Source organism: Carcharhinus amblyrhynchos, chromosome 2 (genome assembly GCF_965287045.1).
Source record: "Carcharhinus amblyrhynchos chromosome 2, sCarAmb.v2.hapA, whole genome shotgun sequence".
NCBI lineage: Eukaryota > Metazoa > Chordata > Chondrichthyes > Carcharhiniformes > Carcharhinidae > Carcharhinus > Carcharhinus amblyrhynchos.
In genome coordinates this window covers 120,095,457-120,117,814 of record NC_137325.1, presented here as the reverse complement: position 1 = coordinate 120,117,814, position 22,358 = coordinate 120,095,457, and the positions used below count along the sequence as shown (strand labels likewise).

General features: G+C 40.0%; 1 protein-coding gene across 1 annotated transcript in view; it reads left to right on the top strand.

Moving 5' to 3' along the window:
- The window catches only part of LOC145358223 (kinesin-1 heavy chain), a 122,305-nt gene that overhangs the window by 88,078 nt on the left and 11,869 nt on the right, over positions 1 to 22,358 (top strand). Inside the window, exons 16-25 of the mRNA XM_080212059.1 lie at positions 40 to 225; positions 3,256 to 3,373; positions 4,525 to 4,586; positions 4,772 to 4,881; positions 5,427 to 5,528; positions 5,976 to 6,036; positions 6,137 to 6,208; positions 9,304 to 9,408; positions 11,811 to 12,027; positions 14,074 to 14,212. Of these exons, the coding sequence (XP_080068185.1) occupies positions 40 to 225; positions 3,256 to 3,373; positions 4,525 to 4,586; positions 4,772 to 4,881; positions 5,427 to 5,528; positions 5,976 to 6,036; positions 6,137 to 6,208; positions 9,304 to 9,408; positions 11,811 to 12,027; positions 14,074 to 14,212 (1,172 nt within the window). The remainder of the gene's footprint in view (positions 1 to 39; positions 226 to 3,255; positions 3,374 to 4,524; positions 4,587 to 4,771; positions 4,882 to 5,426; positions 5,529 to 5,975; positions 6,037 to 6,136; positions 6,209 to 9,303; positions 9,409 to 11,810; positions 12,028 to 14,073; positions 14,213 to 22,358) is intronic.

Below are 22,358 nucleotides of genomic sequence, written 5' to 3'. Positions count from 1 at the left end.
TGTGACAACTTACATGAATATAAATTTACTACTTTGCAGCCTGAGGGAAGTGGCCTCCTAGATGAGGAATTTACAGTTGCACGACTGTACATTAGTAAAATGAAATCTGAAGTGAAAACCATGGTGAAACGCTGCAAGCAGTTGGAAAGCACACAGGTCGAGAGTAATCAGAAGTTAGAAGAGAATGAGAAGGAACTGGCAGCTTGTCAACTTCGCGTTTCCCAGGTAATTGATGTAATAATCTAAAGTTGGTTGTCTAATTTTATTATTCTGCTAGTTACAGTTTCAACCTGAAGCACATTATCATGCAGAGCTCCAACAAATCCTACAAAGCTCTGACCAGCTTGCTCAATAATTTGAAAAGTGAACCTTTTCACTATGTTTCCATCAGAGCCAAAACTTAATTTTGTAAAACTGGTTTCGATTTGGAAAGATCGATGTAAACATGTTGTCATGATTCACAGGGCATATTAGGAGTCAAGTATTTGAATAAACTGACTAATATTCGTTATCCCTTTGTTACCCTGCCTCGTTTCCCTGCGTTTACTTTTCAAATAAGGGCTGGAAACTTTGGGTTCTACCATATGTTGGGCGCATGTAATTTCAAACAAGTTACAATCAATCATAAAGTGGCATTAGCCCGAACCTTCTGAGGAGTGGAAGTCACATTCAGATTTCCACGCTACTCCTACTTCACTGCCACATGTCAGAGTGCCGCCTTTCTGGCTGGGACTTCTGAACCTGGCTTCTTCAGAATTGTGAAGTGTACTTTGAAACCAGCTGCTTCCTTGAACCACTGGGTTGCTTGGGGAAGGCAAATCACTCCCCTTGTAATAGCACTAACTAATGTATTCTGGTAAATGTTCATTAACGCATTAAAAGGCCAGTACCCATGTTAGTGTATGAGTGCCTTGAATAAATGGTGAGAGTGAGAGAATGATTTGGGTTGGGGGGGGCGGTGTAGTTGGGGTAGACTAGGGGCTTGGGGATCAGCTTGCGTGATGGAGCCAACATAGTCAGATCTGGTCAGGGTAAGTTGGAGGAGTAGAATCAGGTGGTAGGTTTTGGTCAGCGTGGGAGGGCGGGTGTGGGGGGGGAAATGCTCAGGATAGTCAGTGAAGGTTTGTGCGGGAAGGTCGGTTGTATAGTTACCCAGGAGTTAGACGGGGATTTTTCTGTCCAGTGTTTCCTAGGTAACTATCCAATAAGTAAGTTTAAAACTGGGGATCCCAACGAGCGGGGGACTTATCTATTCTAATCCCATTTTCCATGCTTAGTCCGTAGCTTTGTATGCTATGGTGTTTCAAGTGCTTATCTAAAGTAAGATGTCATTGTACATAACCTGTTCTGATGAAAGCTGGAAATGGGCTGCCCACTGAGTGGACCAATATATCAAACGTTGGGAAGGAGCTTAATGGGTACAGTCATTCGGATGATAAGAGGTTAGTATTAGTTCTATGTGGAGCTTGACCTTCTGTACTCGACAGGCAGATGGGTGCCTGTCTAAAACAGCAGGATCATCTTACATTTATCAAAACTGATATTCCCTTTGCAGCGATAACATTGCAATGGTATTTTTACCAGGACTTGACAGTTACAGTGGCTTTGCTGCCAGCCTGAAACTGGTTTGTAGTCTTTGGAAAGTTCAAAGAGGTCTTTTGAGTAAATTAAGAAGATTGTGGGAACAAAGAGCGGAGTCTTCCTGTAAATTATGAAGAAAATCACAACTTTCCTCCCATCAGGAGATCTGAGACAGAATGTTTTTATGCAGCAAGTAGTAATAACTTTGAATTCACCACTTACAAGGCTGGTAGAAATGTAGAGGATCAGTGATTTCAAAAGGGAGTTAGTTTGGCTCGAGAGGGGAAATAAACTTGCCAGGCTATAGGGATGAGAGGTGTGTGGAATGAGACTGACTGAATTGCCCATTGAAAAGGAGACATGGACTCAATGGGCTGAATGGCTTCTTTCTGTGCCATAAAGATTTTATGATTGTGACCTCCCTTTCCCCTCTTGGAAACCCCCTCCACTGAGTGACTGCTGGTGGACCTTCAATCTTAGCTTGATGCATGCTGAAAGTTGATGATCTGTGCTTTCCTCCCATCTGGAAAGTTGTCAGTTGAAATGCCCCACATCTGAAAATTAAACCATTAAATGGATTTTGAAATCCACTTCGTAAATTTGCAAAGGCTTTATTTTTCAACATAATTCAAAAGGCTGAATAAATATCTCAACTCAGCATTTTTAGCCCACAGTCATTTTGATGCATTTGATTGACCCATGGACAACATTGATATTGATTTAAGGTTCGCATTGCTAGAGTTATTTGTGCTTTTTATTCCATCTCCATTCAGTCAGGTTATATGTTCCACGGTTATGTTAATCTACATGATGTCACCATGATTGACGTAAAACTAGAGCTGAGCTAGTAAACCATATTGTTGCACTGAGTCACAGTAAAGTTCACTGTGGCATTTAGGAGGAAATTAAGTTATAAGTGCTGTCCTAGTACATGAACCATTGAATTGGTAGCAATTGTACAAGCATTCCTATATCTGCTGTCACCTCAAGACTAAAAATCTGTTCTGTACAAAACAGTCAATACACAGTATTTAAAATTTTTCATTAAAGCTGCCTGCAGGTTACTGTTTCTATTTAGATTGTTGCTGTATATACTAACTGCTCTACCTCCAAGGTTTTTCCTGCCTCCTCTGCATATATAGTAATTCAGTATGGACGGCATAGTGTTTAGCACTGCTGCCTCACAACATCAGGGACCCGGGTTCAATTCCAGCCTCACGTGACCATGTTGAGTTTGCACGTTCTCCCTGTGTCTGCATGGGTTTCCCCTGAGTGTTCCAGTTTCCTCCTCCACCCTAGATGTGTTGGTTTTATTGATTAGCCATGTTCAATTGCCCCTTTATGTTAGAGGATAAGTACATGGGGTTAAGGGGATAGGGCCTGGGTGGGATTGTTGTTGGTGCAGGCTCAATGGACCAAATGATGGCCTCCTGTACTGGAGGGATTCTGATTCATTGTAATAAAACTGCAAAAGGCAAAAGCCTAACAATTAGAAATAACCTAGATTGCCACTTTAACCTGTTTATCATTTAATAGAAATATCTAAAGAAAAGGCCACCTAAATTTGTACCAGAATCTTTGTTTACATAGGGGACGAGTGCGGAGAGGGGAAGAGCAGATTCTATTTCATTCTAGTTAAACCATAGCTTCGTTTTTCTTCATCAATGATTTTAGCATGAGGCAAAGATCAAGTCACTCACAGAGTATCTGCAGAACGTAGAACACAAAAAGAGACATCTGGAAGAATCTGTTGATTCACTCAATGAAGACTTGGTCAAGCTTCAGACACAAGGTATGTTCAAGATTCATAACGCTGTGGAGAAGTGTAGGTTTTCATGGACATGTAGTATTTTTGCTGATATGTATTTCTCTAACAAGGATTGTAATTTATAGAAATGTTCTAATGCAGTGTTTAGATGCATCTATTATTTTCTTTTATTCACCAGTTACCTTTGCAATTGCAAAGACAAGGTGTTTGTTCTATAAATTTGGAGGAGTTGTATTGTCTGAAATTGTAGAGGCAGAATTTTGAATTGAGGAAAGAAGAGTAAAATGCAGCAGCATTTTCACCTAGATGCAAGATGAGGACTGAGATGGGTGGGTGTATTTGGAGAGCATAATTCCACAGTACTGATCAATGCCAATTTGCTGGCACCACCTAGCCTTGAGCCATTTTGCTGCAGGCCAGATTGGGGGCAAAATGGCTACCTGCTTGCAAGAGTCGTTATATGAAGGAGAGGAGATGCTAAAGAGAAGGTGACGAGTTCTATTCTGCAAATCATCTCAGCAGTGGGGTCTGCCAGGTACTGCAGTCATTCACAATTATAGGTGGTGGGATAAACTGATTGGTATGGCCAGTGAAGTTTAGCAAAGGAGATAGATGGATCTGGCAACATCTCAAACAAATGTCTTCAGCTGGGTGCAGTTATGATTTGGGCTTCACCAAGCCAAAAAATGCCCTTTGAGATAGTTTTCTGACCTAGCTTCTATCTCAGCATGGCTGTTGTAGGCACATAATAACAGAAAATGCTGGCAAACTCAGCAGGTTTAGCAGCATCTGTGGAAGGGAGAAACAATGTTAAGGTTTCGAGTCCACTTCAAAATTAAGTGCAGTTTGATTCTTCAGAACAAGTTCCGATTAATCGCACAAGATTAGCTCTGTTTCTTCTCCACAGATGTTGCCAGACCTGCTGAATTTTCCCAGCATTTTCTGTTTGTATTTCAGATGTCAAGCATCTGCAATATTTTGCTTTTGTTTTAATAAACTATTGCAGTTTGCCAAGGGATCAAAGCCAGGAATTCTTAAAATTTGACAGCATGGAGAAAATAGACCTGAAAGTAAACGTTTAATTTTTTTAAATAGTTTATGTTCTGTTAAGTAATGCAGATTTTGTTAGTTGAGATTTTATAGACAATAAATGATTATCTTTTATGAATTTACAGAAAAAGTACATGAAATGGAAAAGGAGCACTTGAACAAAGTGCAGACTGCAAATGAAGTGAAGGTAACTCTATCCATTGGTACTGTCCATATGAATTCTTTTATATTTTGTCCTGATGCTTTAAGTGATTGCTGAGTAGGACTGTATATTAATTTATGACATGCATGTAACATTTCACTGTATAGTAAAATGTTTTATAGATTGTTCGTGGTTCAAACTGACGTATAATATTTCTCATTTGTCCACAGCAAGCTGTAGAGCAACAAATGCAGAGCCACCGTGAAGCTCATCAGAAGCAGATCAGTAGTTTGAGGGATGAGATTGAAAAGAAAGAAAAGCTCATTACCGACCTTCAAGAGTATGTTTTTTAAGTATAATACTTGAATTCATAAATATTTTGTCTTTCTTTTGGAAGAAATATCTGACCACTTGTACAGTACATCAATTTCGTTTTGATTTCTTATGATCCGTGACATTTGGCTCAATGATTAAAACGGATCTTTAATATTTTCAAAAAACAAGGGATCCAGTTTGAAATCTTTAGCATAATATTTGACCCCCAACAACTGTTCAAACGTTTCAAGCTTCATTAAGTAAGATTTGCTATTCTCTGGGTGTATCTTTTTTTAAAATATTGTACTGGCGAAATAAGTTAATGATCAGTTCTTGCATCAGAGTGCTTTATGCTCTAGAATTACATAGTATGCTGGCTGAGAATTGAACACAAGGCTCAAATTTAGTGTCCTGGCCCCAGTGCTGAACTGTTGACAGAAACTGATGATTTCCCTGTGTATTTGGTGTTCAAAGGATTTGCTGGGTGGTGTTACTACTGTACTGGATGTGGTTTGGTTTTAAAATGGTAATATTTACAGCTTAAAACAAAAGATGCTGTGTTTGTTTTAGCCAAAATCAGAAAATGATGCTGGAACAAGAGCGTCTACATGTAGAACACGAAAAGCTGAAAGCTGTGGATCAGGATAAAAGCCGCAAATTACATGAACTGACGTAAGTAATATGTGGTTTTGTGTGTGTCTTAATTGCAAGACTTTTAAAGTTTTAATAAACTTTGTAAAATTATTTTTAAGGTTAAAACTGTGGTGTTGAAGCAAAATTATTTTAGGACAAGTTTTAATCAGTACACTAGCTCAAACGTTTTCCTGTTTAATGGAGCAGGAATTTTGGCCAGAATTTTCTGGCTGTTCCCACCAGCAGGATGTTCGGGTCCAGCCATGGGTTTGCCTGGTAGCGAGGGGTGCATTCAATGGGATACCAGTTGACAACGGCAGGACCAGATGATCCTGCCACCAGCTAATGGCAAGCCGCCTTCGTTGCTGTGGGTTGTGCAGAAAATCCCGCCTGTTTTGTATTTATTTCAAAATCATTGGTAGTGCATGTAATATTTCACTTGGTGTAAATATACCATTCTAAATAATACAATCTGTTGTCATTTAGTATAATGCAGGATCGACGAGAACAAGCAAGACAAGACCTCAAAGGACTGGAAGAGACAGTGGTAAGTGAAATTGAAAACATTGAGTTTGGATTTAAGATTTTTATAGAATCCATTCATAAATGTGCAAAAATTAATCCCTGTTCTATTTTAATTTCTGTAGGCAAAAGAACTGCAGACACTCCATAACCTTCGAAAGTTGTTTGTTCAAGACTTGGCGACCAGAGTTAAAAAGGTATGTAAATAGTGTTCTTGCTGCCAAGTAATGTCATATACATATTGGAACATGGTGGAAACCATGTCACAGCTACCAGAATTATGATGTTTTGGCTCTGTTCAATATGGAAAAAAAAAAGGTAGAAGAGAGCTTGACCGTATTTGTTTGTTGGCGATTTGAATTTGGATCAGTAAACATGTACTATTGAAGCATGTTTACTAGAATTAGCTTCTGTGGTAGTCTTAAGAAAAAGATCTTGCATTTATATGTTTTATCATGTCTTCTAGACATCTGACGTGCTTAACCTACAATTAATTATTTTTGAATTAGTTAATGTTATTAGGTAATGCAGCAGCCAGCCTGAATACAGTAATGTCTGACATAAGAACATAAGAAATAGGAGCAGGAGTAGGCCATCTAGCCCTTTGAGCCTGCCCCGCCATTCAATAAGAACATGGCTGATATGTCGTGGCTCAGTTCCACTTTCCCGCCCTCTCCCCATAACCCTTAATCCCCTCTCTTATCAAAAACCCATCAACCCGCGTCTTAAAAATATTTAGCGAGGCAGCCTCCACCACTTCAACGGGCAGAGAATTCCAGAGATTCACCACCCTTTGAGTGAAGAAGTTCTTCCTCAACTCCATTCTAAACCGCCCCCCCTTTATCTTGAGGCTGTGCCCCCTAGTCCTACTGTCCTTTCTGAGCAGGAAGAGTCTCTCCACCTCTATCCTATCCATCCCATTCATCATCTTATATGTCTCAATGAGATCTCCCCTCATTCTTCTAAACTCTAACGAGTACAAGCCTAGTTTATTCAGCCTCTCCTCATAGCTCAACCCCCTCAACTCCGGTATCAGCCTAGTAAACCTCCTCTGCACTCCCTCCAAGGCCAAAATATCCTTGCGTAAGTGCGGCGACCAAAACTGCACACAGTACTCCAGCTGCGGCCTCACCAGTGCCCTATACAGCTGCAGCAAGACCTCCCTACTTTTATATTCAATCCCCCTCGCTATGAAGGCCAGCATCCCATTCGCCTTCCTGACCACCTGCTGCACCTGCAGGCTGGGTTTTTGCAACTCATGCACAAGAACCCGAGGTGCCTGTGACAAAGTACAGATTTTTTAATACACCAATAACTTCTCAAAACCTACAGTAAATGTGAAACCAGTAATGTTGTCTGTGGATTACAAGAGTTCTGTTAGTGGCTTTGCATCCTTAATTTTGAGTGCTGTCTAGAAATTTTTTCTTTTGACATGTTTGTAAACTTTGGTCAAAACAAGACAACTTGATCTGGGAATGGGACAGTCTCTGTTTCGAGCACCCAGTTTCAGCATGAATAATAAAAGCAAAATACTGTGGATGTATATTGGCACAATGGACAATGAACACTGTTGGACCCAAGTCCACTAAGAATTGTTTTAAGGCCCTCCAAGCTAGTGGAATGTTGACCTTTTTTCCAGCAAAAGAAGACAGCGTCAGTCCATCAGTCTAAGCTGCTTTAAACACATGCTCCAGGACTGAGAGTCTGCTGCCTAACGCATTATATCACTGAGATCCCCAGGAAGTTTTATTTGTTATTTCATAAATTTAAATCCACGTAGTAACCCTGCATGGCATTGTTTATTATATCCAGTTCATTGGTTTAAAATGATTTATCTAGATTTTGCACAACCTTTATTGATAGTAGCTGCAGCAGCATAGCTACTGCCTTTTAACTCTTAGAATTTCTAAATAAACCTTGAAAAGGATGAAAGATATGAAGCCTAGTGACTGGTTTCAAGCTTAAAAATAAATTTAAATCTGTTAGAGATATCTCAGTACGATTTAAAATTCGTAATTGAATTTGCTGATTCTTTTTATCTTTAGGAATTATGAAATATTAGCAAATCATAATTGCCCTAAGATAATTTACTACCTGCTCTCTTGTGTGGAACATGGCCGTTTTTCAATATCTTATGTAATATGACTGCTACAATACTTTATACCACTAGGTGTCCTATGTCAGTTTTTATTCAGTACTGTAGAAGTACTGTAGAAGGTTATTTACTTCTACAAGAATCACCCAAGTATGCCACAGTCCTTTTCAGCTCCAGCTATTTTCAGAAGTACATGTTTATGACCTCAACTTTGGATGCCTTAATTCCTTAGTCTGGTTACTTTCCTAATAGAAGGAGGACATTCTACCCATCAAGCCTGCACCAGCCTTCTGAAAGAGCTCCTTACCAATCCTCCCTTCCCTCCAGCTTCTACTTCCTCACAAAATTCAAACCAAAATTAAGCCTCGCCTGCAATCAACACAATGAATGATGAAGTTAGATTTTTACTCAGTTTACAGTGAAGGTCTGTTAGCTGTCATTTTACTCTCTGGCTGATTTCTCAGTGAGCTGAAAACTGCAAACATCAGTTCCCTTCATAAAGCCTGAACCAATTTCAGTCTGTTCAGAAGTTTTGGTTTCTAAATCTCTGGTTCCATTTTTATTTCCTTAGTAACTGGAAGGGCCAGTTTTTGTTTTTAGTTGGGTCATACATTAAGTCTGTCTGCCTGCTGTTTTATAGCTCTTCTTGTCTGACTTGTTCCCCAGCTTGTTTACTTTGAGTTTGTGCATTGTCAACAGTTATAACTTTAGTTATATTAATTATAAGTTAAGAATTATTTTTATATTCTAAGACACAAGCGCCATGAAACTGAATATTCGCAGTAATAAGCTGATGGTATTAGGTGAAGAGGGGTGGGAGGAGGCTTGTGGAGTAAAATTACTGGCATAGATCAGTTAGGCAGAATGTCTTGATTCTGTGCTATGGTTAGTATACAGTTATGTAATACTACAACTGGGAGTATTTGAAAAATAAATCTACACACACAGGTTGAACAGTACACACTATTACCAGCATTCAGTTATAAATGTGAAAAGCCTTTGCCTATCCAGGTATTTTACTTAATTGACTTGTCTAAAAAATTACATTCCAGTCACTGGAGAAAAAAATAATTCTGGCCTGATCTGCTTGTTGACATTTACTTGTACTGTGTCTTACAGTAATAAGTTCCAACTCAATGTTTGAATGCCTTGAAGCTGTAAATCTTTATCATTGCTCAATATGATATTTTTTCCTAGAGTGCAGAAATGGATTCTGATGACACTGGTGGCAGTGCTGCACAGAAGCAAAAGATCTCCTTTCTCGAGAACAACCTTGAACAGCTCACAAAGGTTCACAAACAGGTAAGCTGAAGGCATTAACATTTCTGCAAGGAAATCTTTTCAGACACCAGACCTTATACTTAATCGATACAGATTTCATATTTAGAAGACAACAAATAACAGCTGAAAATATAGGAAACGTACTGATGAGGGATTAAAAATAACCAATCACAAACTTCCAAAGCTATAAATCAAAAGTAACCATTCAAGTAACACACCAGTTTTTGGTTTTGAAAATCATTTAGCTGCCATCCTAAATTCTTCACTGAATTTAGTACTTGCTGCTTAAATAAAATCTGTAACTAGGTATAAAATTAGTAAATTTACAGGAGACCTTTGCCAGTTTGAGAATCCTAAGCATTTATGCCCAGATCCAGCAAAATTAACGAAAGAGATTTGCGTTGAGGCCTCTGTTTGCCAGGATCTAGCCACACACCTACAACTTCCACAGTTTTTCATGTCTGACGCAAGGCCAGTCACTGAGTGCCAGGACTTGCATTTCATTCTACCCGTTGAAATGATAAATTACTAAACAAAACCCATGGGAACAATTTTAGGAATAATCAGAATATGTTTTTGTTTACATCTTTAGAACAGCATCAATTATGAACTCCAGCTTTTTCTGAGCTAACTTTTAAGAAAGCAAAAATGTGTTTAGTGTATATTAGCTGATGTCCTGTAATTATAGCAAGAGAGTAAAAGGAAAATGCACAAAAGACAAGATTGAACGAAAGCTTTTAAGTATTTATTATTCAAAATTCTAAAATGATAAAGGATAAAAAATAAATAGTTGCTTTTCCACATTATGTTGATATTTGATTTGTAACTTTGGTGCTTATTTATGAACCTTGCAATGAGAAATATACTGTTGCCTTTTGATTTTTGGAAAATACTTTGGTGATTTCTTCATGAGGTAACAGTGTTGTTCATTGAAGATGTGCATCCATCCCCCACTTCCACACAAAAACATCACACTGTCTTTCCTGCACTGAAAAATGTCATGATAAATCTGCTGGTGTAAGTAAGCAATTTTGTATGGTTTGTGCCTATCTCTCTCAGGTTGATGTTTTGCTGATTAAAACTATCTGCTTTATAATTAAAAAAAAAGTCATTGATGTGAAGGCTAGAATTTGCAGACGTAGCAACAAGCCCTTGATAATAGCAGTTTATAAGCAGCTACATCTATTCTGATTTTCCTGTTTATATTAGTTTCCATTTTGGAACCCTAGATGGCATTTTGTAGTGCCTGAGCTATGCCATTCTGGCCCTGAATATAATCCAACGTACATTTGTAATTCATGTTTCTGGTATGTCCTGTTTGAATCTTTTGGCCAAGATTTTATAAGGGTCGCCTTTAGCTGTTTTGTTGATGGATAAACCCTTATTCCGAACACCCAAGATCTGTAACTAACAATGTACAAATCGATGAGTCTATATTTAAACTTCTTGTTAACCAAGGCCCGATGCAACTCTCAAAAAAAACAGCCCGAACTGTCCCAATTTAAACCACTAACCCATTTAAACAGGCCAGTTTAATGGCTGAACGTTGATTAACTTAAGATTTGAAGAGACAAAGTATTATTGATTGTGTCTGCTTTGAATAAATGCAAGATTGTGATTATTCAGTGATCAGATTGGACTATACAGATAGAAATCTTACTTTAATGTTCAGTTCTTAGCAATAAAAGTCAAGGGCTGGAATTCTCCAGCTGTCCATGCCAGCGGGATTCTCTGGCCTGCTGGCAGCCCACTTCTGCCCACGAGTTTCCTGGCAGCCTGGGGTGGCTTCATTGGGAAATTGTATTGATACCGGCCAGAACAAAGAATCCTACCATCTACAAATGCAGTGCCTCCTCCTGCCGCCAGGAAACAGTGGCTGGGAGGCTGGAGAGTCCTGCCCTTGCTTTTCAGTTAATTCATGACTACCAATAAAATCAGTCCCCACAAGATGCTCTTTCGGAGAGTCGGTGCAGACTCGGTGGGCTGAAAGGCCTTTTTCTGCTCAGGGATTCTATAGATCAATTTATAATGCTGATTTCACTTAGTATATTTTGAAATACTATAGACAGGATTTTTTGGTCCTGCCCACCCTGAGATTAGAAATTCTGACCAGAGGTCATCCAGCCTTTCAATGGTCTGCCAAATTTTCCATCTCACCTGCCACAGTGCGCAGGACCAGAAAATGTTGCCCTATAATTTCATTTGAAGCATTTGAACTCCCTGGTGCTTCAATTGAACATTTAAACCATCCTAAAGATATAAAAACATAGTAGATTTGTGTAAGTCGAGGACTGAGAAATAAATCTGGTATATTGTGTGTATGTTAAATGAACCATTTTTAAATTGTAATTTTGTGAAGTCCCAATGCAAGCTGATCAGGTTTTCATATTTTGTTAATGTTAAATTGTTATACTTATCTTTAGTTGGTACGAGATAATGCAGATCTTCGTTGTGAGCTTCCAAAACTGGAAAAACGACTTAGAGCTACAGCTGAGAGAGTCAAGGCTTTGGAATCTGCATTAAAGGAAGCCAAAGAGAATGCAGCCCGCGATCGCAAACGTTACCAGCAGGAAGTGGATCGCATCAAGGATGCTGTGCGAGCAAAGAACATGGCAAAGAGAGTGCACTCTGCACAGATTGGTACGTTACCTACAAAGTTGTTGGATTCTAACATACCAGATTGGTATGTTAGAATCCAACAACTTACCTAGTCATGAATTGATTATTTTTAAAGTATTATTTTTTTAACATTTGATTTAACTGTAGAAAATGCAGATGTATGGGATTGAGGGTAATCTAGGAAATTGGATCAGGAATTGGCTAGCAGATAGGAGACAGAGGGTGGTGGTTGGTGGTAAATATTCGTCATGGAGTTCGGTTACGAGTGGTGTGCCTCAGGGATCTGTTTTGGGGCCACTGCTGTTTGTAATTTTTATTAATGATCTGGATGAGGTTATAGTTGAGTGGATTACTAAATTTGCTGATGACACCAAAGTCGGAGGTGTGGTAGATTGTGAGGAAGGGTGTCATAGTTTGCAGGGAGACTTAGACAGGTTGCAGAGCTGGGCTGAGAGGTGGCGGATGGAGTTTAATGCGGAGAAGTGTGAGGTAATTCACTTTGGTAGGAATAACAGATGTGTCGAGTATAGGGCTAACGGGAGGACTTTGAATACTGTGGATGAACAGAGGGATCTAGGTGTATGTGTACATAGATCCCTGAAAGTTGGGAATCAAGTAGATAAGGTTGTTAAGAAGGCATACGGTGTCTTGGCGTTTATTGGTAGGGGGATTGAATTTAGGAGTCGCAGCGTCATGATGCAACTGTACACAACTCTGGTGCGGCTGCACTTGGAGTACTGTGTGCAGTTCTGGTCCCCACATTACAGGAAGGATGTGGAGGCTTTGGAGAGGGTGCAGAGGAGGTTTACCAGGATGTTGCCTGGTATGGAGGGGAGGTCCTATGAGGAGAGACTGAGGGATTTGGGGTTGTTTTCGCTAGAAAGAAGGCGGCTAAGAGGGGATCTTATTGAAACATATAAGATGATTAGAGGTTTAGATAGGGTGGATAGTGATAGCCTTTTTCCTCGGATGGAGAAAGCTAGCACGAGGGGGCATGGCTTTAAATTAAGGGGGGGTAGTTATAGGACGGATGTCAGGGGTAGGTTCTTTACCCAGAGAGTGGTGAGGGATTGGAATGCCCTGCCTGCTGCAGTTGTAAATGCGCCTAGTTTGGGGGCGTTTAAGAGATCCGTGGATAGGTTTATGGACGAAAAGGGATTGGTTTAGGTTAGTGGGTCATTGTTTTTTAACTGGTCGGCGCAACATCGTGGGCCGAAGGGCCTGTTCTGCGCTGTAGTGTTCTATGTTCTATGTTAACATTTATCTTACGGTTTAGTTTATGGTTAAGAACAGGTTATTTTGTAACTTAGTAAAATAAATGGTTGCTCGTGCAGGGAGCAAGCATGGACACGATGGATTAATGGCTTTCTTTGTGCTTTAACCATCCTATGATATTGAAATCAAATCAATGCTTTATTCTACCTAACCCTTAAATGTAGTAACTAAATTTTTGAATCACAAATTGTGTATTCAATTATATTAACCACACACCTGGAAATGTAGTCAGATTTAGTTGTTTGAAAACAGGGTGAAAGATTAAGCAAGCTAGGGCTGCTTCCTCTGGAAAAGAGGAAACCTGACAGGTTTTTAAATTATGAAGGCTTTGATGAAGGGATGATGGGTTTGATGGAGAGATATGGAGAAACAGTTTCCACTTGAGTAATTTGGAGCAAGGGGCCAAAGATGTAAGGTGCTCACAGAATTTAAATAATGATAACCAAGTGGAACTCACTTCCGCATGGAGTTGAAGCAGGTAGCATTGAGACATTTAAGGGAATGGTATGAACAAGAAGCGAATAGGGGAATAGTCATTGAGGAAAAGGCAATCAGAATTGGTAGAGATAATTAGCATATAAGGAGGTTTGTGCAATGTACACACCAACATAGACCAATTGGGCATAATGGTCTGTTTCCCTGCCAAAATAATCAATGCACCATTCCTAAATTGTATGCAAGTGACTGACCTTTTCTTATCTATGTAAGCACTTAATGTGCAAATCTATAACTTGGTCACTGAGGAAGATTTAAGCAGTTAGTGTTTTCACAAATGCATTTTTCTTTGTCTAGCTAAACCCATCCGGCCTGGTCAGCCCCCTATGGCTTCCCCAACTCACCCAAGTGCAATTCGTGGGGGAGGCGGATTCTTCCAGAACAGCCAAGCAGTTGCCGTACGTGGAGGTGGAGGTGGTGTGAAATCAGATAAGTTGTACGTATCTTGCATGTGAAAAATTGTTTGAGATGGATCTGATAAAGCAAATGCTTTGGACTAAATCTGCATGTGGGACGCAGTGTCTTGAGCCCCTGCAAGCTCACTTGCTTTAACCACATGCAAATTTTTCAAATCTACAGAATTCTGTTCATATTCTGTCAAACCCTTTCCCATTGAAAACTACGGATATGCTATCTTGCTTGAACCATTAATTATTGGTCAGAATAGTGGAACTATCGTGTTATGCCATAATGAAGATAATTACTCCCTACCCTGCTAAGTGAAAACTTCAAAATCTCAAAATTTTGGTGGAGTTTGTTAACTTTCTGAATGTAAAATGGATCAAAGATTAAACAAACAGCATAAATTGAATATAATCCTCAATTGTAAAGTTAATACCAGAATAGGGAGTTTCATGTCCTAATGCTGTGGAGTGAGGAAATATTTCTTGAGATTTTATGCTGTCCGAGTCTTGGAAATTATTTATATTGTGGATAATTGAAATGTGACTAATAGAAGTTAAATTAAATTATTGACTGATTTGCAATATGAAAGGCAGACATAAGGACTTGAGGATTAGTTGAAGGCAAGTGCTATAATTAATTGCTTTCTGTCTTTATTTTGAAATGCTGTTTCTGTAGATTTGTTTGAAATGTACATGAGAAATAGGAGCAGGAGTAGGCCATCTAGCCCTTCGAGCCTGCCCTGTCATTCGATAAGATCACGGCTGACCTGAAGTGGATCAGTTCAACTTTCCCGCTTTCTCCCCATAACCCTTAATTTCCTTGTCTATCAGAAATCTATCTACCCGTGACTTAGATATATTTAGCGATGTAGCCTCCACCACTTCAGTGGACAGAGAATTCCAGAGATTCACCACCCTTTGAGTGAAGAAGTTCCTCCTCAACTCCGTTCTAAACTGCACCCCCCCACTTATTTTGAGGCTGTGCCCTCTAGTTCTGTTTTCCTTTCTAAGCAGAAAGAATCTCTCTACCTCTACCCTATGTAGCCCATTCATTATCTCTATAAGATCCCCCCTCAGCCTTCTAAACTCTAAGAGTTCAGGCCCAGTCTATCAATCTCTCCTCAAAAGCTAACCCCCTCATCTCCGGTATCAGCCTGGTGAACCTTCTCTGTACTCCCTCCAAGGCCAATATATCCTTTCGCAAATAAGGGGACCAAAACTGCATGCAGGACTCTAGTTGCGGCCTCACCAGGAGTACTGTGTGCAGTTTTGGTCCCCTTGTGTGTTTGTTCACCTTGATGATGTATAAAGACAGGGTGTCATCTTTGTGAAGCTACCTTTTTCAGCAGTGGTTTCATCAACAGAATGAAGGAAAAAGACACCCATTGCCATACTGCTAGCATCAACTTTTGAGAAGGTTGTCCTAAGGAAATTTCTGTGATTGACATATCTTGTTTTTTGGTGCTCTAAGTAATTCTCCAAATTATAAAGATCAATTTGAAGGTGTTTTACAAATGTGCAGGATTTTCCACTATTTTCAACCACCAAAAGGAACGAACTACAAATTAGGCCCCATTGAAAGAGCTTGAAGGATTGAAGCAAAAAATAGATGACACTGATAGCAGCAATGTTATTTCAATGCCTTTAATTGGCTTCTGAACCTGATTTTGCTGGCTGGACTGATGCAATTAAAATGCATCAACATGATTTATGTGATCTCCCTGTGTGGAGTTATTTGGTTTCCTTGATTTATTACTCGAAGATAGCAATATATACAGATATTGATGGTGTCTTTGGGGGAGAAAAGGCTGTAAATGCCTGCACGTTGTTAGTTTCTGTAATTAAATACATGTTCCTGGCAGCTTTTTTAAAGTCTTCAATTCTGGCTATGTAAGCTTTTGTTTGCACGTTTCTTTTAATGTGTAATAATTCTCTGCAATTGGTCCAGTTTCTTCTCTGTTTTGAATTTTATAGTGAGTTTGGCTGATTCCAGGAATTTGAAAAGTAGCCACTGTTCAACAAAAAGCTAATGCACAGGTCATACTGATGTAAAAACTACACCCCAATTTTCAAGTCTTGAAGACTTGGTGAACCTACTCAAGCAATGTATTAATCGCACACAAAACTGTAAAGGCAGACAAATTTTAAACAGCAGAGTACTTTGCAAATAAGATTTATATGTTTGACACATTAACTTGAACCAGAAAACATTTTATAAACATATAAAATGGAGCAGGTTTTTAGAGAAAAATGGGCTCATTAGGAACACAAAATGGAATTTTCACAAATGGAATTGGCCTGCTGAGTTGAATGATTACCAATTAGTTGCTCTTACATCAATGATCATGAACTGTTTCGAACACATTGTGTTAAAGGGACTTTTAAATCCTCTTGTTCCACATGTTGATTAGTGAAAGTTTTCCTCGTAAGTCAATAGATGGGATTTGAATCATCGATAGTCTTGGGTGAGGTGCCTGAAGATTGGAGAGTGGTAAATGTTGTGCCTTTGTTTAAAAAGGGCTGCAGGGAAAAGCCTGGCAACTACAGGCCAGTGAGCCTCACATCGGTGGTGGATAAATTGTTGGAAGGTATTTTGAGAGACAGGATCTACAGGCATTTAGAGACAAAAGGACTGATTAGGGGCAGTCAGCATGGCTTTGTGAGTGGAAAGTCATTTCTCACAAATTTAATTGAGTTTTTTAAAGGGGTAACCAAGAAGTTAGGTGAAGGCAGTGCAGCTGATGTTGTCTACATGGACTTTAGCAAGGCCTTTGACAAGGTACCACATGGTAGGTTGTTGCATAACGTTAAATCTCACCAGATTCAGGGTGAGGTATCAAAATGGATACAAAATTGGCTTTTTGACAGAAGCCAGAGGGTGATTGTAAAGGAATGTTTTTAAACTGGAGGCCTGTGATCAGCGGTGTGCTTCAGGGATTAGTACTGCGGCCACTGTTATTTGTCATTTATATTAATAATTTGGATGAGAATATAGGAAGCATGGTTAGTAAGTTTGCAGATGACGCTAAGATTGGTGACATAGTGGACAGTGAAGAAAGTTATCTCTAATTGCAACGGGATCTTGATCAATTGGGCCAGTGGGCTGACAAATGGCAGATGGAGTTTAATTTAGACAAGTGCAAGGTGATGCATTTTGGCAGATTGAACCTGGGCAGGACTTAGTCAATGGGGAGAGTTACAGAACCAAGAGATCTAGGGGTACATGTTCATAGCTCCTTGAAAGTGGAGTCACAGGTGGACAGAGTGGTGAAGAAGATATTCAGCATGTTTGGTTTCATCGGTTAGAACACTGAATACAGGAGTTGGGATGTCTTATTGAAATTGTACAAGACATAGGTAAGGCCACACTTGGAATACTGTGTGCAACTCTGGTCACCCTATTATAGAAAGGATATTATTAAACTAGGAAGAGTGCAGAAAAGATTTACTAGGATGCTACCAGGACTTGATGGATTAAGTTATAAGGAGTGGCTGGATAGACTGGGCCTTTTTTCTCTGGAGCGTAGTAGGCTGATGGTTGATCTGATGGAGGTCTATAAAATAATGAGGGGCACAGATGAGCTAAACAGTCAATATTCAATATCTTTTCCCAAAGGTAGGAGAGTCTAAAACTAGAGGCATAGGCTTAAGGTGAGAGTGGAGAGATACAGAAGGATCTAGAGGGGCGATTTTTTTTTTTCAGAGGTTGGTGAGTTTCTGGAACAAGTTGCCAGAGGTGGTAGTAGAGGTGAGTACCATTTTGTCTTTTAAAAAGCATTTAGATAGTTAGATGAGTATAGAGGGATCCGGACCAAATGTGGGCAATTGGGATTAGCTTAAGGGTTTTAAAAAAGGGGTGGCATGGACAAGTTGGGCTGCAGGGCCTGTTTCCATGCTGTAAACCTCAAACTCTGAAGAAGTTTGTAAAATGGTGTGATAACAGTTCTCTTAAACTGAATAAAAACAGAAGAATGAACCAGTTATTGACTCTACTGTTCCTGTGAAGACTCATGATGTGGGCGTTGAAATTGTTACCAACTGCAAGTATTGAAATGGCAAAGTAAATGACAAGTTGATTTGGAGGGAACAGTGTACAGATATAGCAGCCAGGGGACATGCACGATTATACAACCTCAATCCTTTTTGAATAGATTGTATAATCACCAAATGTTTCTATATAGCTGTAGTTGAGTGCTATCCTTTTGGGATGCCTTGCCTTGTGCTGGGAAAGCAGACTGCCTATGAGTACGGAGATTATTGAACCAAGCAACAAGGGTATTTGAGCTTTGTTTTTATTAAACCTGTTCTTAAACAATTTTGATAGAAATAAAGTGTCATGAACAATTAGATCACCCCTTTTGTCTCAATGTTACTGCAACTTGCATTATGGGAAAATGCTACAATCCTTCAAATGCAAGACAATGGACAATCCTTCAAATGCAGCAAATGGAATGTTGGCCTTTATCGCGAGGGGGAGAGAATATAAAAGTATGTAGGTCTTGCTGCAACTGTACAGGGCACTGGTGAGGCTGCAGCTGGAGTACTGTGTGCAGTTTTGGTCGCCGCACTTACGCAAGGATATTTTGGCCTTGGAGGGAGTGCAGAGGAGGTTCACTAGGCTGATACTGGAGATGAGGGGGTTGGACTATGAAGAGAAACTAAATAGACTGGGTCTGTACTTGTTGGAGTTCAGAAGGATGAGGGGGGGATCTTATAGAGACGTATAAGATAATGAAGGGGATGGATCAGGTAGAGGTAGAGAGATTCTTCCTGCTTAGAAAGGATAGCAGGACTAGAGGACACAGCCTCAAGATAAGGGTGGGGGGGGGCGCAGTTTAGATCAGAGTTGAGGAGGAACTTCTTCACTCAAAGGGTGGTGAATCTCTGGAATTCTCTGCTCATTGAAGTGGTGGAGGCTACCTCGCAAAATATATTTAAGTCACAAGTAGATAGGTTTTTGATAGGGGAATTCAGGGTTATGGGGAGAAAGCGGGAAAGTGGAACTGATCCACTTCAGATCAGCCATGATCTTACTGAATGGCAGGGCAGGCTCGAAGGGCTACGTGGCCTACTCCTGCTCCTATTTCTGTGTTCTTATGTTCTTATGACAAATTGATTCCAGAGATCCTTTGTGCCTTTCTCAACTTTTAACAGAAGTTTGATATGTTGATGTGGATATGCGCTCACAATGGGCCTCACTCATTATTTTAATGTTGTGGAATAGTTAATACGTAATTAAAGTTGGATCTCTGTGATGGGGTACTTTTATTGTTAGACTTCATTTATAGATGTTTGGTTGTACAGAACTTGGTTTTGAAGCTTTGCATCTTGCACTTTGCAGGAAGATTTGCAAGAATACCAATTGTAAAAGAAACAACAATTTATACTGCACAAGAGTGCTGATTTGTTGGCAAGTAATTGGTAGAGGCACTGTTATGGTGAATGCACCAAGGAACCACTTATTGCCAAGCATTTTAAGTTCAAACCTAGTGGGTTGTATCTGATTGGTCAAGGCATTGCCCTGGGGAATGAACCAGAGAGTAACTATCCCTCAAGCTTTTGGTTAGTTGAAAAAGGTGCAATGTGTGGATGTGCTCCTTTTGTCTGCAAAAGACAGAGTTTGTGAATATGTGTAATTGAGCCACACTATGTGCCCAACTGTAATTGCGAGTGTAATTTTTGGCACAATCAGGATTGTTCGGCAAGTGCTGTCCAATTGCTGAATCACATCAAATATTGGACACACTTGAGTTTTGCCCGCGTGGGCTGATTAGGTACAGTCAGTACTTTGTTGGGAGAAACCAAAGGGACATTGCTGTTTGATACAATCTGCCGATTGCTGGGACATACAGCCTATGTACTTGACATCACACAAGCATTGAAATTCATCTACATACTCATTCAAGTGTGAGTGAAGCAGAATATCGTTATAGCTTGATGACAGCATCCTATTGTAGCAAATACCATCCCTGAGACAACTAGAAATGTAGAAAATAGGAGCATGAGTACATCTTTTGACCCTTCAAACCCCTCAGTCATTCATTATGATTATGGCTGATCACCCAATTCATTAACTTGTTCCTGCATTTGCCCCAGATCCTTTGATCCCTTTGGACCCAAGAGCTGCATCTAACTCCTCCTTGAAAACCTACAATGTTTTGGCCTCAGCTGTTTTCTGTGATAGAGAATTCCACAGGCTCACAACTCTCTCTAGGTGAAGAAATTTCTCCTGGTCATAGTCCTATATAATTTACCTTAGACTGTAACAATTGGTTTTGGACTGTCCCACGATCGCAACATCCTTCTTGCATCTACCATATCTAGTGCTGTTAAATGTTGTAGGTTTCCATGAAATTCCCTCCTTCATTCTTAACTCCAGCAAATATAATCCTATCTGAGTCAAGCTCTCATATTTCATTTCTGCTATCCCAGAAAGCAATCTGGCAAACTTTCTAATGCACAGCCACCATGGCAAAAACCATCCTCCTTCGGACAAAGGGGCCAAAACTGCATACGCTATTCCAGATCTCACCAAAGCCCCGTATAATTGCAACATGACATCTTCTGCTCCTGTACTCGAATCATTTCTCTATGAAGGCAAACATTCTATTAAAAATGCACCTGAACAAAGGGATCAGGGTGTCTTTGTTCATGAATCACAGAAAGCTGGTACGCAGGTACAGCATGTAATGAAGGCAAATGGAATTTTGGCATTTATTGCAAAAGAACTGGAGTGTAAAAGTAGAGAAGTGTTATTGCAATTGTATAGCGTGTTAGTGAGACCACATCTGGAGTATTGTCCAGTTTGGCCTCTTTAATTGAGGAACGATGTGGTGGCGTTGTAGCCAGCTCAGAGGAGATTCACCTGATTGCTTCTTGAGATAAGAGGGTTGATGTACGAAGAGCAATTAAACAGTTTGAGCTTGTACTCGTTGGAGTTTAGTTGGATGAGAGAGGATCTGATCGAGGTATATGGAATTCTAAAAGGGATTGATAAGGTAAATATAGACCAGATGTTTCCTCTTGTGGTGTCATCGAGAACAAGAGGTCACAGTTATAGGTTGAGAGATGATAGATTTAAAACTGAGAAGGGGAGGAACTATTTCTCGCAGAGGGTGGTGAATTTGTCGAACTCGCTGCCCCATATCACAGTGGAATCTGAGTCTGAATCCCAGTGAGGATTCCATTGCTGGAATGTTACCATCCAGCTTGCCATGGAAAGTGGAGCAGGCAAGGGGCAGACAGTGGAAGATCCATTGACCTTAGGTGGGAATTTACAAGCAAAGCTTTAAAATCCCGCCCTAGATATCCTAATAACTAGCGGATCGTGAACAGGCAAAGTACTGACCAGACACAACCAGCCCATCCTTGCAAACGCGTGCCCGCCATTAGATGTAAACCTACAATTGGACAGCACTTGTTGAACAATCTTTATCATGCTAAGAATTACACTTAAGGTTATCAGTTGGGTTTGCAGTGTTACTGCATTCACTAACAGGGCCATGTCCTTTGCAGACGGAGTAATGTGTCTGTGCATCATTTTTTTTTCAGCTAAACAGAAGCTTGGGGACAGCCATTGCCTGGTTCATTCCCGAGTGCAATGCCTTGACCAAATGGTGTCAACTTGTCGGATTTGAATTTAAAACACAAGCTTGGCAGTTAACCGTTCCCTGTCACATTTTCCATGACATTGTCTCTACCATTTTCTTGTGAATCTGACCTTATGAATGCAAGATCAAAAGCTTCAATAGCATCTCCCTTTCTTTTTCCAGTAATTATTCATTTATATGTAATGTTTTATGAATGTATCTAAAATGAGCTTCCATAGAGATAAGGTTAAATTGAATTGATGCCGAGGCAAAAGACCTGGTATTAAATGAGTATTCTTCCATAAGAACATAAGAAATAGAAGCAGGAGTAGGCCATCTAGCCCTTCGAGCCTGCCCCGCCATTCAATAAGATCACGGCTGATCTGAAGTGGATCAGTTCCACTTTGCCGCTTTCTCCCCATGACCCTGAATTCCCCTGTCTATCAAAAACCTATCTACTCGTGACTTAAATATATTTTGCGAGGTAGCCTCCACCACTTCAACGAGCAGAGAATTCCAGAGATTCACCACCCTTTGAGTGAAGAAGTTCCTCCTCAACTCTGTTCTAAACTGCTCCCCACCCCCCAAT